This window comes from Merops nubicus, unplaced genomic scaffold (genome assembly GCF_000691845.1).
Source record: "Merops nubicus isolate BGI_N331 unplaced genomic scaffold, ASM69184v1 scaffold5567, whole genome shotgun sequence".
Classification (NCBI taxonomy): Eukaryota; Metazoa; Chordata; class Aves; order Coraciiformes; family Meropidae; genus Merops; species Merops nubicus.
In genome coordinates this window covers 27,108-40,737 of record NW_008620851.1, presented here as the reverse complement: position 1 = coordinate 40,737, position 13,630 = coordinate 27,108, and the positions used below count along the sequence as shown (strand labels likewise).

Sequence of the window (13,630 nt, the reverse complement as noted above, 5' to 3'; positions counted from 1 at the left end):
TGAATCTGTTCAGTGAATTTCTTATACAGAGAATTATGTGAGCGTGACTTAGTCATTTGACCAAGGACAACATACCTGAAATCAGCATGCTAAAATTCCAGGAGAAAAGTTTCTTTAGCTTATTACTCCATTTCATTTTGCCTAAGAGTCTGAACTCAGGAGGCATGAAGAACATCTCATTACAGACTGTTCCGCAATGCAGAATATAAGACACATTGGGAAAACGGGGAAAGATGGATTCAGGCTTCTTTCCCTTGATCCCATAGCTGTGAAAAGCAAAGGTAAATTTGCTATGGCAACTATTCCTTTAAAAAGATGACTGCCTTTTTTTTAGGTGCCCATCCTCAGTTTGCTATTCTGAATTCCATATGGATGCAGTGTTTTCTGTGAAACCTGTTGAGATGGAATTTTGCACTCCTGTAGCTGCCCAAACAAAGTCTACCCTATATGTAGGAACACAGTTTCTGATGCATGCTTCTGAGGAACTCTTATAATTATGACTTAATTTGATGTCATTCCAAAGGGTCCCTAGGAGAACTGTAGATATAGTATTATCTGTACCTTCCTCGTTTTGCTGGATGATTGATTGTACTGCTAATGGCAGATCTTTCACCTTGTCTGGATCAAGTCAGTTCATTCTGCTGGCAAGACACAGGGGCAAGACAAGGGACAGGCTTGTCAGATCTAATAGTTTAGGCTTTGTACTTAACCTTCTTAGAGTCACTATTTGCATGAGTCTTTGACTTGGATGTCACCTTCTCTTGTCTGCTCTTAACCTACATTTTTTCAGTTTTCTGGAATCCTTTTGTGTCTTTACATGTCCTGTCATCAGTGATTATTTTCCATGTCTTACTTCTGACCATTTTCTTCCACTTATGACGTCCTTCCTTCAGCTGTCAAGGTCTTGTCTTTAAAACATGAGCATACAAAATAGCCATAAATATGTGGTTTCAAAGAATAACTACCTCCTTTTGATTTCATTAGCCTTTGTACCTCTTTGCAGATCAGTAACACTAGTCCCTCTCCTTTCCCTTCTCCTTGCCCCAGTCCTGTTAAATCATGGTGGTGCTTGGTTGTTTTACTTGGTGACCTGCTGGCAGACCTGAGTTCTGCTGTTCATTTTCCCCTCCTGAAATCTGTTTCTTAGGCTTTCTGGGTTCTACACCTGCTTTTCCAAGTGCTCCTTTACACAGCATAGGCACTCCCCTACTCCAGTATGTTAGCTGGAGTGCCTTCGCAAAGAGTGTCTTCAACCTCTTCCACGTTTATGTTCTTACTTGCCCTGTTGTGGTGGGTTGACTTTGGCTGGACACGATCAGGTGCACACCAAGCTGCTCTGTCACTCCTCTCTCCTCATCTGGACAGGACAGACAATATAATGAAAGGCTTGTGGGTTGAGATAAGGACAGGGAGATCACTCAGCAAATACGACAAGAGGCAAAACAGACTCAATCTGGGGAAATGAATTTATTACCAAACAAATCAGAATAGAGTATCATAGAATCATAGAATGGTTTGTGTTGGAAGGAACCTTAAAGAGCATCTAGTTCCAAACCTCCTGCCATGGGCAGGAGCACCTCCCACTTAAGCCTCATCCAACCTGGTCTTGACCACACCCAGTGATGGACCATCCACAACTTCCCTGGGCAACCTGTTCCACTCTCATAGTGAAGTTCTTCCTAATTTCTAATCTAAATCTACCCTCTTCCAGTTTAAACCCATTTCCCCTTGTCCTATCACTACAAGCCCTCCTAAAAAGTTCCTCACCAACTTTCTTGTAGGCCCCTTTCAGATATTGGAAGGTTGCAATAAGGTCTTCCTGGAGCCTTGTCTTCTCCAGGCTGAACAACCCCAACTCTTTCAGCTTGTCCTCGTAGGAGAAATGTTCCAGCCTTCTGATCATCTTTGTGGCTCTCCTCTGGACCCTCGCCAACAGGACCATGTCCTTCTTGGGTTGAGGACTCGAGAGCTAGACACAGTACTGCAGGTAGAGTCTTATGAGAGTGGAGTAGAGGGGCAGAATCATGTCCTTTGTCCTGCTGGCCATGCTTCTTCTAATGCAGCTCAAGGTACAGTTGGCTTTCTGGGCTGCCCTTGCACATTGTTGGCTCATGTTGAGCTTTTCGTCATCGAGCATCCCCAAGTCTTTCTCCTCAGGAGTAATGAGAAATTAAAACAAATCTTAAAACACCTTGTCCCCACCCTCTTCCTGGGCTCAGCTTTACTCCAGATTTTCTCTACCTCTTCCTCACCAGCAGCACAAGGGGATAGGGAATGGGGGTTGCAGTCAGTTCATTGCATGTTGTCTCTGCTGCTGCTTCTTCATCCTCACACTTTCCCTGCTCCAGTGCAGTGTCCCTCCCACAGGTGAGAGTTCTCCAGAGACTTTTCCAACATCAGACTTTCCCCTGGGCTGCAGTTCTTCATGAACTGATCCAGCATGGGTCCCACAGAGGGTCACAAGTCCTGCCAGCGAACCTACTCCAGTATGGGCTCCTCTGTCAGGAGGTCCACAGGACTTGATGGGTGCTTGTTCCAGCACAGGCTGCCCATGGGGTCACTTCAGACACGTCCATCTGCTCTGGGATGGACTCCTCCACAGGCTGCATGTGGACATCTGCTCTATGGCTAACCTCCATGGGCTGCAGTGGAAGCTCTGCTTATGCACCTGAATCACCTTCTTCTCCTCCTCCTCCTCCTTCACTGACCTTGGTGTCTACAGAGTTGTTTTCACTCACACATTCTCTTCTCTCTCTTCTGGCTGCTGTCCCACAGCTCTTTTTCCCCCTTTTCTTAAACATGTGATGGTAACCCCTTGGGGATAGCAACTCGCCAGTGGCTGATCCGTCTTGGATCCAGCAGGTGTTGGCTCTATTGGACATGAGGCAAGCTTCTAGCAGCTTCTTAGAGAAGCCACCCCTGCAGACGCCCACTGCCAAAATGTTGCAGTGCAAACTAAATACACTTACTTCTATGATTTTTTTTTTTTTTTTCAAACAATTCCAAGTTCTTTCTACCCACCCTGTCTTATGTCTGACTGGTGGTTACATCTCACCCTCAATGTCTTCTCAGAACTTCAAAATCTTAGTACTTCCTTTCCTGGCATTTCTCTCTACTGGTACTTTTCTCTCATTTTCTGTTTTTTTTTTTTTTTTTTTTGGCTCTGTAGTATTAATAGTTTCATGTTTTAGGCTGCTAGGTCTGTAAATTGAGTGATGTCTTTCTGCAAACATCTTTCATATTTAACCCATCATTAAAAATAATTCTTTTTAATTATTAATTCTCAAATACACATATTTCATTTAATGACCAAAACTAATGCCTTCTTTTCATTTTGCAAGATTGAGGGCAAAACATGACTGCACAAACAAAAGGAGAGGTTAAAGAGAGATTAATGGGTAATAAATTAATTTGAATGTCTATTTCTGTTTCCTCTTTAAGGTATTTAATATACATATAATTTTACCATCAAGTCTGAAAAATTTGGCTAAGTTAGTTTTTCAAAAAGTGGCTAAGTATGCTATTGAACACTTTAATGTGTCTTCAGATGTATTATAACTCATCTAAGTAGTTACCTGTTGAAGTTTACATAGTTTAGTAAAAATCAATTACTACTTTATAGTTTTGGACTCTATTATTTGAAGTCTGACATGGTGTACAGTACAAATTTCAAACACTGTCAGATGGGACAGATAATTCATTTTGGGTAAAAAAAAAAAAAAGCTGCTATTGTGGTCTACTGCAATGTATATAGTTTCCTTAAAATGTACTACTATGATTCTATTCTATGAAATGCAAATATGTACATTTCAGGATATAGGCTCTGGAGATGAACAGTTGTAACTTCAGTTTCTGAAATGTTTGTAGCAAATCAGGTTTAAAAACTGTTTAGTGTGGGACATGTATTTAGAATCTTGAAAAATAGCTTGATATAATGTTAAATCTGATTGTATAAAGCAAATAAAAAATAGGCAAAAAAGTTTAGGTTGTATTCAGAATATTTTTCCTTAATAGCTGCAATTTATATTTGCTCATTTTCTGTGTGAGGGATGAATTTTCTAATGGGACAATAAGGAACAGAATTTTATATGTATGTCAGCATCAGAGTACAGTGTGTTGCTGTGTGTTATGCTACTCCATATTGGGAAAGCTTAAGGAGTTAAGTAGTATAGTACGTGGTATATACTTGCAAACTCTTCTCCTGGAAGTGCACCTTTTGTGATGATTTTTGTTTAGTAACTAGCTGCAGTGTTCTGGACACTGTAATGTGCTTTTGTGCTGGTTTGCCCTAGCCAGAGAGATGAAGTTAAGCACTTCCTACAAAGCTGAGCAAGACTGTCTCCTACCATCGTCCAGAATTGTTTTTTTAGCTCCATTGTAACAAATTACACAATTATGAAAAGAACTGAAATAGGAATCGAAGGAGGACTAAGTACTATGTAGGCCCTCAGGGAAAATCTGTTAAAGCCCCTTTCTTATTCCCTATTTAAAAATAGAGAAGCCTTTTCAGCTACTTGTGGCAAAGTTCAAACATACTATTTCTGTGGAGGAGTTTATTTAGTGATTCAAATGCCTGTGATTTCAGGGAAGAACATGAATCTTTGACCCTGTGACAGGAGGGTACTGTGATCTAACATGTCACAGTTTTCAGTTTTGTACCAAATAATGCTAAGGAACTTGTGCAAATGTGCCTACGCATGAATACTCAACTGGGATAAAATTAAACAAAAACGTCTTGTGTGGGTCATTGTGTTTCTTTAAATGGGCTTTCACAGCATTCAGTACAGTCTTGTTGAAACACCTGTTTGGGTTGGTGAAATATGAATAAACCCCATGTGGACTTTTGAACGGAGAATCTTTGGGAGGTTCTGTGACTCACTGTTGGCATGGACCTCAACTGGGATGGTACATGTTACATTAGAGCACTTCATGTTATTCAGAAATGCGGGAGGAAATATCTTGAAGCTTGACTAATTAGAAATAGCGTTGGTAGCAGATGGACAAGAGCAAATGCTGTAGAAAAGTTGATTGTGTCAGTCTATTTTTTGAATGCATGTAGTGCAAGCTGAACAAGGTCTTCCACTTCTGGCAAAAGGTTTTGCAGTTGAGCTGCATAGCTGAGCACAAACCCAGTATTTGGTGTGTGTTCATGACTGTCAGGCAAGCTTTGGAGAATTTCAGTCTGTATGCCTAAAGCAAGAGGATGTAACTGTCCTTCATGAGCAGCTGATCTTGAAACAAACTGTCTTGGCAGTGCTCCCAAGACTCTGATTCAGTCAGTCTCCACCTAATGAACTGAAGTCCACCTTTGTGATAATTAAGAGGAAACAAGCTGCCTGGATTTTATCCGGTTTGGGATTTTTAGGTTGGTGTCATGAGCACTTAGTAATTTGTGTTAGGTAATGCACCACTCAAAAGTCATTATCCCATAAATCTGGTAGATCGGAGGGGGATTTCTTTAATTTTTAATTTGTTGCATGTGAGGAAATGTCAAGAATATTCATGTTTCTGTGACTGCCATACTTTTTTTTTGAGCATACACACTTTTATTGCCACTTGGATAGCATTTGTAATTTAAGTGCTCTATGTCTAAAATAGTAATAACATGGAATTGCAATGTATCGGGCATTCCGTGTATTAATTTGTCTAATTATGTCTAGATAAAGTTTCAGTTTAGTGACCCTATCAGGTGTAGGCATTTCACAGATGCCTTTTTTTGACATCACAGGAAGCAACAGCCCCAGTGATCATGTTTTGTTCCACATTAGCTTATATTTAAAGTAAACTCAACCCCTTGAAATAATTCCAGGGTTTTGTATAAATGATGGATCTCAGCAGCAGAGCCAGTTGGTATTGCCCAATTATATAATGCATAGAATCAGATAAATTTTCTCTCATCTCATTGTGTGGTCAGATAGAGGAGGAAGTTGATCACCTTTCTTTGGGTTGTTCTTCAGTCCTTATGTTTATTTATGGCTCTTCAGTCTCATCTTCCATGTGATCCAGTTAAAACCAGGTCCCACATAACAATAATACAGGACATAATAGCTGCAAGCATCAGAGACCATGACTAGTTATTTCTAATTGCTACTGTCACAGAGAGTTGCTTTTGTTTAAACAAAAACTATTTATGAAATTGGGATTTTAGGGTGCAAGGCTCTCTTGCTAATTCCTCCTGAAGTAGTAGGAACTAGTGAGATGTTAAAAAAATGGATTTCTGTCAGAAACTTCAGAGGACCAGTATTTGCTGTCTAGTTTGGAACTACCACCTGCTGTGCAAGGGGTCTCTGTGCACAGTATTTCAAATCTGTGTTTAGTAGATGAAGATAAGTATGTCCTGAAAAAAATGGGAAAATATCTCACACTGCTGTCAAGTCACCTTAGCAATTTTCATATGACTAAACCAGGGAAGTGACATTTTTGCTGTAAGAAGGGATGGGCATAGCTGTCATAGTTAGGGATGTTTGCAGGAATGTATGGCATGCTGGTGTAGCTACAAGGGCTAGAGATGGTCTGTTTTCATGCTCCACCCTGGTAGTCATGCTAGCAAAACTGTAGTCTTGATTTGCCCTGAATGGCTGAAGAAGTATTTCTACATCTCTTTTGCTTGCAGAATTCTTTGTAATATGCTTTAGGACTCAGGGGATTCTATGCTTGGGAAAGGGTATTGACATGCATATTGGCTGTTTATCTTGCCGTGTTTTGAATATAATAGATTATTTTATTTTTATATATGAATTTTCATTAATTTCATTATTGATAGATTATTTCCAGATACATCAAGGGAACAGATAGAACATGATTAACATTTTTTGTGATCTTACAATTACTAACTGTATGTTAATTTTCATTTTAGAATTCATTTGTGTCTGCATCGACTGTATTTCTGGTTTGGAATCTAAAACATATTTACTAGCAGAAAAAAAGAAAACTGACTTTATTTGGAGTGATGAGTTAGAAATCATAAAAGCGTACCTCTTGTTGCTGACAAAGCAATCCATCTAGAGTTGTGTGCAGTTTTCAGTGCATGTATATTTTAACAGTGCGTTGCCTTTTGACAATTAACATTTTTTTATACAAATACTTCCCATTGATGTATTAGGGCTTTTTTGTGTCCACCTTGGGGTATTAAATGTGAAATGGAACCCTCAGTTGGAAAAGCTGAATAAAAATAGTTTCACTTAGTTGAGTCTAGGTGTTTTAGGTGTTGCATGTCATTCAGATTCTCAGGTGCCAAACCCCAATGTTCATATCATGAATTTCAGTGGACCATAGTAGTGTCAGAGACCATATTTCAAGAACAGAAGTAAAATGTATCGTTTTTCCATGAGATGTCTAATACTGTGCAATTAGAAATTAATATGTTACTAGACTCTAAAGTCTGCAAGACAGGCTACTGAAATAAGCAGTGAAGGTAAGGAAATTCCATATTTAAAACCACAGAGCTACAGCATTGGTATGATTCTTAAGTTATGACCCAAATGAAAGATGCATTCTTGATTGTGACAAAAAGATAAACCAAGGCAAAATAAGTCCAGAGCTGTAACCAGAAGAGTTAGATTTCTCAGATGATAAGAATAAATAATTTTAAAATTTGTGCACATGGGCACTAGCCAGGAGAAGCTGCAGTTCTTAAATATCTTGTCTATAATAGGTCATACAGAAGAATCTCTAATGAAAGCACCTGCTGATAATAGTTTATGAGACTGACTGAAATGAGCTTCTAGCAGAGAAGAGTGAAGTTAGATAAGAGGCAATAAATGACACAGAAGACCTCAGGAACATACTCTTTCTGGACAGATCCTTGCTTCAGGCTATGTGAAAGGGACTGATAAGATGATTCAGGATGGGCATGGATGAGGTTAAATTCAGTTCCTTTTGTGTAGTCTGGAAGACTGTTAAATGTTCAGTCAGGCTCTCTGAGACTTGTCAATTCTCAGATAACAAGATCAAAGCAATTAAACTCCTGTTTTGTATAACTTTTTTTTTTGTGTGTGTATGTGTGTGTATAGATTTTATCAGAGGTAAGGGCAGGAGGTAACTGTACCTCAGGTTGAGACAGACTGTTCATACACCCAGCAGCACACTGTGCTGTAATACAGATTTGTTGACTCATGTACATACACATGCACTAGGCCACTGATACCAGTTGAAACAAAGCAGTGACTTACAGGATGATGGGTCATGAAGCCTACTTGGCATGTGATTATTGTTGCTGTTTAAATAAAATCCTCTAAAGTTTATTTCAGACAAGACTGAAATAACTGTAGTACCGTAAAATAGTCGGTAGGAACATTTTGTTTATATTGCGGTAAAATATTACTGTTGTTCAACAGATTGCAGACTTCCTTTTGTGGCCATTTGTAATTATTTTGGACCAAATATAGCTCCTAGTAAACTTTGCAGGAATCTTTCAGTCAGTTCCAGAGGGATTTCTATCAAATTTCTTCAAGTTTTTGAAGATGCAAGTTTTATAAGGTTGATATTTTAGCGTTGGTGGGTGCCTGATATGATGAGGACCAAGACTCCCTTTGGGATGCTGCAGTGTATGTATGTACAATGATAAGCTTTTGATATTGTTTTAATTGGCTGGGGTAGTGAGGAGGTTAATGGGTCTACCAGGTCACTACTTTAGAAGTTGTTTGTATAATTATATGGGAAATATGGGGAACAAACAAGACAAGACGAGAGAAAATGTCCTCAAGTTGTGCCAGGGGAGGTTTAGATTGGATGTTAGGAAGAGTTTCTTTACTGGAAGAGGGGATAGGCACTGGAACAGGCTGCCCAGGGAGGTGGTGGAGTCACCATCCCTGGAAGTGTTCAAAAAATGTGTAGATGTGGCACTTGGGGACATGGTTTAATGGTCGTGGTAGTGTTGGGTGATGGTTGGACTGGATGATCTTAGAGGTCTTTACCAACCTTAATGATTCTATGACATGAAGTGTTAATCCATGAGCAGCAGTGTGACTGAACCAGCATAGCAAAGACAAGGTGGAAGGCCAGGGAAGAAGAGGAAGAGGCTCTTGCTGTTTTATATTGGGTTCATACACTTATGCTGTGACCCAGCTGCAGAGGGAGTTGGGCATACAGATGTTTTATGAGTAATACTGAAAAAAGGGCTTCATCATTATGCAGGCATTGCATAGACCACCAAACAAATCATGTAGGTGAAGATTTATATTGGCAGGGGATGGTGATGATGGGAGATTTTAATTAATCAGTCATCTGTTAGAAACCAATAAAGGAGAATACCAGCTGCCCAACATGTTTCGCAGAGCAGTTACAACCAAATTTTGAGACAGTGGGAAACCCAATCAAGGCTATTCTATTTGATACCAGCTCTAAAGGAGAAACTGTTCAAGAGTAGGAAGAGAAAAGGCAGCTTGAGTGAGAATTATCCTGGGATGACAGAGCTTGCAAAATTCAGGAAAGAAAAGAGCATGAGTAAAAGAACCAGAATAACAGGTTTCAGGCAAATATGAGAGGGCTGTGGGCATAATATGTTTGGAATGAAGTCTGGAGGAAAGAAGTTAAAGGAATTGGTTGTTCCTCAAAGAAAAAGTATAAAGAGAAAAAATGCAAATTGAGACAACACAGGAGAAAAAATAAGTAAAATATAGTAAACTAAATCTGTCTAAAGTATAAGCACCTCACTTATATCAAGCACAGGAAGGAACCATGGAGAAAAGTAAAACTAGTTTGGATTATTCAGAACAAGTGCAAAAGAATAGCAAAAGATGTAGAGAAAAAAAAATAATCAAAGCCAAGGTCAGAAAAAGTGAACAAGACTGTGTACAAGAAGGAACATGAGGAGTAACACAAATTATTCTGGAAGTATATTTCTGGTGAGAGCATGTTCCAGGAAGGTGTTGCTCTACTACTTAGCAGAAGCACATCAGTCTTCACTAGTATTATTAAGAGCATATGGAGAACTCAGCCTAGAATAGAGAAAGGATAGATCAGAGAGTACTTAATGTGCTAGGTGCTCCCAGGTTAGCTCTGCCTGAGACACGGGAGACTTTGAAACTGGAAGAACTGACTAAATCCCTCTCAGCCCCATTGGCAATTACCATTGAGAATCTGCAGAAGAAAAATCAGAGTGTGTGAAAAAAAACAAAAACAAAAACAAAACAAAACAAACAAACAAACAAACAAAACCAAAACAACAACAACAACAACAAACAAAGAAAAAAAAAAAGAAAAAAAAACCAGAAAATTGAAAACCTGATCTTTAAAAGGGTGAGGAAACTATGGAGCTGGAAGGGACCTATCACAGATTTACAGATCATTTTTGTTCCTAAAGAAATTACAGTCAAATATTCAAATATTTTCTAAGTACTTGGAAAGCAATGAACAACAATGAGCGTTGGTTTGTTGGAACAATCTGATACCCTACAATGAGATATTAAACCTAGTGCATAAAAGGACCAGATGTCTTACATTTTTCACTTTAAGAAATTCTGAACACTATCTCACAAGACTGCTACAAGCAAACCAGGGAACATCAAACAATGTCTTTAAGTTGCATGGGATATAGCTACCAAACTGGTTGGATAAGGTAACCTCCAAGCAGCTACTGCTGTTTCACTTGCATGTGTGTATTCCACCTTAATACACACCTCAATCTACCTTATATGCTATTCTGATTTCTTTAGTAATAAACTCGATTATGTATTGGAGAGGAAGCTTATTAAATTTGCAGTTGTCACAAAGTTGGGAATGGATTGGAAGGATGATGGAGAACAGGATTAGAATTGAAAATTATCTAGACTCACTGGAGAAATGGCTTGGGGAATAAGGTAACATTTAGTAGGTGTAATTGCATGGTACTACACTTGGGCAGAATAGTTGTATATGGGACACAGGACAGCTGGTTAAGCAGTGGGTTTTGAAAGTTATATGTAGGTCATGAATATTAAATGCGTAAACGTAAGATGTTGTCAGAAAGGCGTGGATGGATGAAAAAGACACATAGTCTGCAAAATCTGTTGAGTAATTAATCTGTTGTACTCTGCTCCGCTCAAATACTCAGTCCGGTTTTGGGCATCACATTTCAGTAAAGATAGGACTAATTAGAGGGGGTTTGGAGAATGACACTGAGGATAGTTAGAGAGCTGAAAAACATGACTCATAAGGAAAAAATGGAAGAGCCATAATTATTTACTGTAAAAAGTAAAAGTGAATAGTTTTCAAATATGAAGAAGAAAAAAAAAAACAAAAACAAAAAAAGCCCCACTAACCAAACAAACCAAAACCACAAAAAAAAACCCAAACAAACACACAAAACAATAAAAAAAATCCAGCTCAAACTCCAAAGCCTCAAACCACCTCGAACTTAACACAGATGAAAGGAATGATCTGATCTCTATATCCAAAATGGGTAGCTTAAATTTTAACAAGAAATAATTAGTTTAGATGTCAGAAAAAAAAAAATTCTGATAGTAAGGTAAGATCACTTAGAATGGGCTAGGTGAGAAATTTATAAGTATATTAGAGGTCTTTTAAAACACAGAAAACATGTCCAAAAATGATACAAGTGAAGCTTTGATTCACATGCTTTGGAGATGACCTGCTATGGATCCTATCAGCAGTATCTTCTGGGATTCTCTGTTGACTGTGTTACATTACTATATATTATTACTGTCCCACACAATGGATTTTCTGTTCTGTAAATCTCATGAAACTGTATTGTACTTTAAATTAAGATTATACCTTTTTTTATTTTCTTTTTATTTCAGTGTGTGCAGAAACTTACAATCCTGATGAGGAAGAGGACGACACAGAATCTAGGGTATTTAAAGCTTTGAGTCAAATACTTATTTTTTCAGTACTTGGGCATTAAATTTAGGAAGAAAAGTGTAAACAACATCACCATTCCTTTCCAAAAGCATACTTATTATAATACACTTCAATAATCTCTTGAGTTTTCATGTTAAAGGAACATTTTAAAAGTCTCTGTAATAGGCACTGATGTAGGACCTGATGTATTATTCTGAATTACTACACCTTTGTTACATGGTCTGTTAAGGAAACGTTTTTGTGCAATTATATTTGCCCAGATAGCACCTGCTCCTGTAAGTACTTATTTGTTGTCCTCATAATTTTGCAGTAGTTTTGTCAATATTCCAGTATTTTTCATGAGACAATAAAAAGGAAAATTATAAAATTGCTAAGATTGTTAGAGGTACAATGCAATAAGTAATGAACTATATTTATTTCTTTGTCTTACGTCACCCTTTTAAAAGCATTTCCTTAGCTTTTAATATGAAATAGAATAAGTATGACTTTAAAGACAAGTTTAAATGTTTTTATTCTACTTAATTTCTGGCTTTTAAAACTGTCAAAATGTTATCCTACAGTATTGTGTCTTTGAAAACTACAGTACCTCTTTTAAGTATATGAGCTGAATGAACTTGATTGATACTCACATTAACCAGACATCAGTAATTTAGTAAATCTCTGGATCACTCAGATAGTGTTAAGTTTGTTGTTTACTCTGTGAAACTGTTGATATAAATTTAACACAGAGTTTAACAGTTCATGAAATATTCTTTGGGAAGTAGTCATAGCAAAAGACTGAATAAGCATAAAGCATGCATGCACCAAATATGATTAGGGAGTAGCAGAGTAATGTTTATGCAGCAATAGTTGAGATAAAGGTATCCAGAATGGCTTGCAGAAATAAACTGGATTCTGCAAATGTAAAGATCTTGTTAGCTTAAACACAGCAGTGCTTCATTTGCTAATGCCATGGTGACATAATGTTACCATTGAGTGTTTATACAAGTCCTGAAGGTTTTCAAAGTGTTGGGAAGCATGGCCAAAATGTTGTGTAAAATGCTTAGCTGAATTAGCTCAGTGCAGCAGCTAGTGCTGCTATATGATAACCACTTTAAAAGTTTTTCTGTTATATCCCTTAGATTATTCACCCTAAAACAGATGATCAAAGAAACAGGCTGCAAGAGGCATGCAAGGACATTCTTCTTTTTAAGAACCTAGATCCGGTAAGAGACTCTTTGTAATGAAAAACATTTAGCAGTGCTGTTAAAAATTCTCTTGAACTTTTGAACAGGAGTGTACAGATTTGACTTTTGTAAGATTTTATGTGTGTTTTCTTGACCATTTCATAAACTCCAGAGACACCATTTTTATAACTAATATGGCGTAGAGAGAGAGCCTTTTGTTCACCACCATGAATCAACTGATGTGAATGTGTGCATTAATAGGATTGTAAAGTATTGTAGTTTCTTATTTTTTATTTTAAATCTTCTTGCTGTACATTGATAAACTCATTAGTTAACTGGAACATTTAAGTTGTTTCTGCTAGTTACTTTTTATCATCCAAAAGTCTGCCAAGTGCTCCATCAAACCCTAAAACTACCCTAAAGCCTACCATTTAGCTATAGCTGTAACTGAACAAACAAGTTGTGCAACAGGGAGAAAGAGAAAGGCAATAGCAAGGTGTTGCTTCTTTTTTTAATAGTAATGATATTATTTCACTTAATACAGATACTGTAAAAATGCTACAGATAATTTCCTTCTGTGCAGATAATTTCCTTCTATTGCCTGTAAAAACGATTATGAGCTTTTAAGAAAGCTTAAATGTAGTGAGTGAGTGATCAGGATCAGA

General features: G+C 37.9%; 1 protein-coding gene across 1 annotated transcript in view; it reads left to right on the top strand.

Moving 5' to 3' along the window:
• Nucleotides 1–196: 196 nt before the first annotated feature.
• Nucleotides 197–13,630, top strand: part of PRKAR2B (protein kinase, cAMP-dependent, regulatory, type II, beta) — a 32,091-nt gene continuing 18,657 nt past the window's right edge. The window contains exons 1-4 of the mRNA XM_008944225.1: nt 197–281; nt 1,878–2,069; nt 11,706–11,791; nt 12,921–13,004. Of these exons, the coding sequence (XP_008942473.1) occupies nt 197–281; nt 1,878–2,069; nt 11,706–11,791; nt 12,921–13,004 (447 nt within the window). The remainder of the gene's footprint in view (nt 282–1,877; nt 2,070–11,705; nt 11,792–12,920; nt 13,005–13,630) is intronic.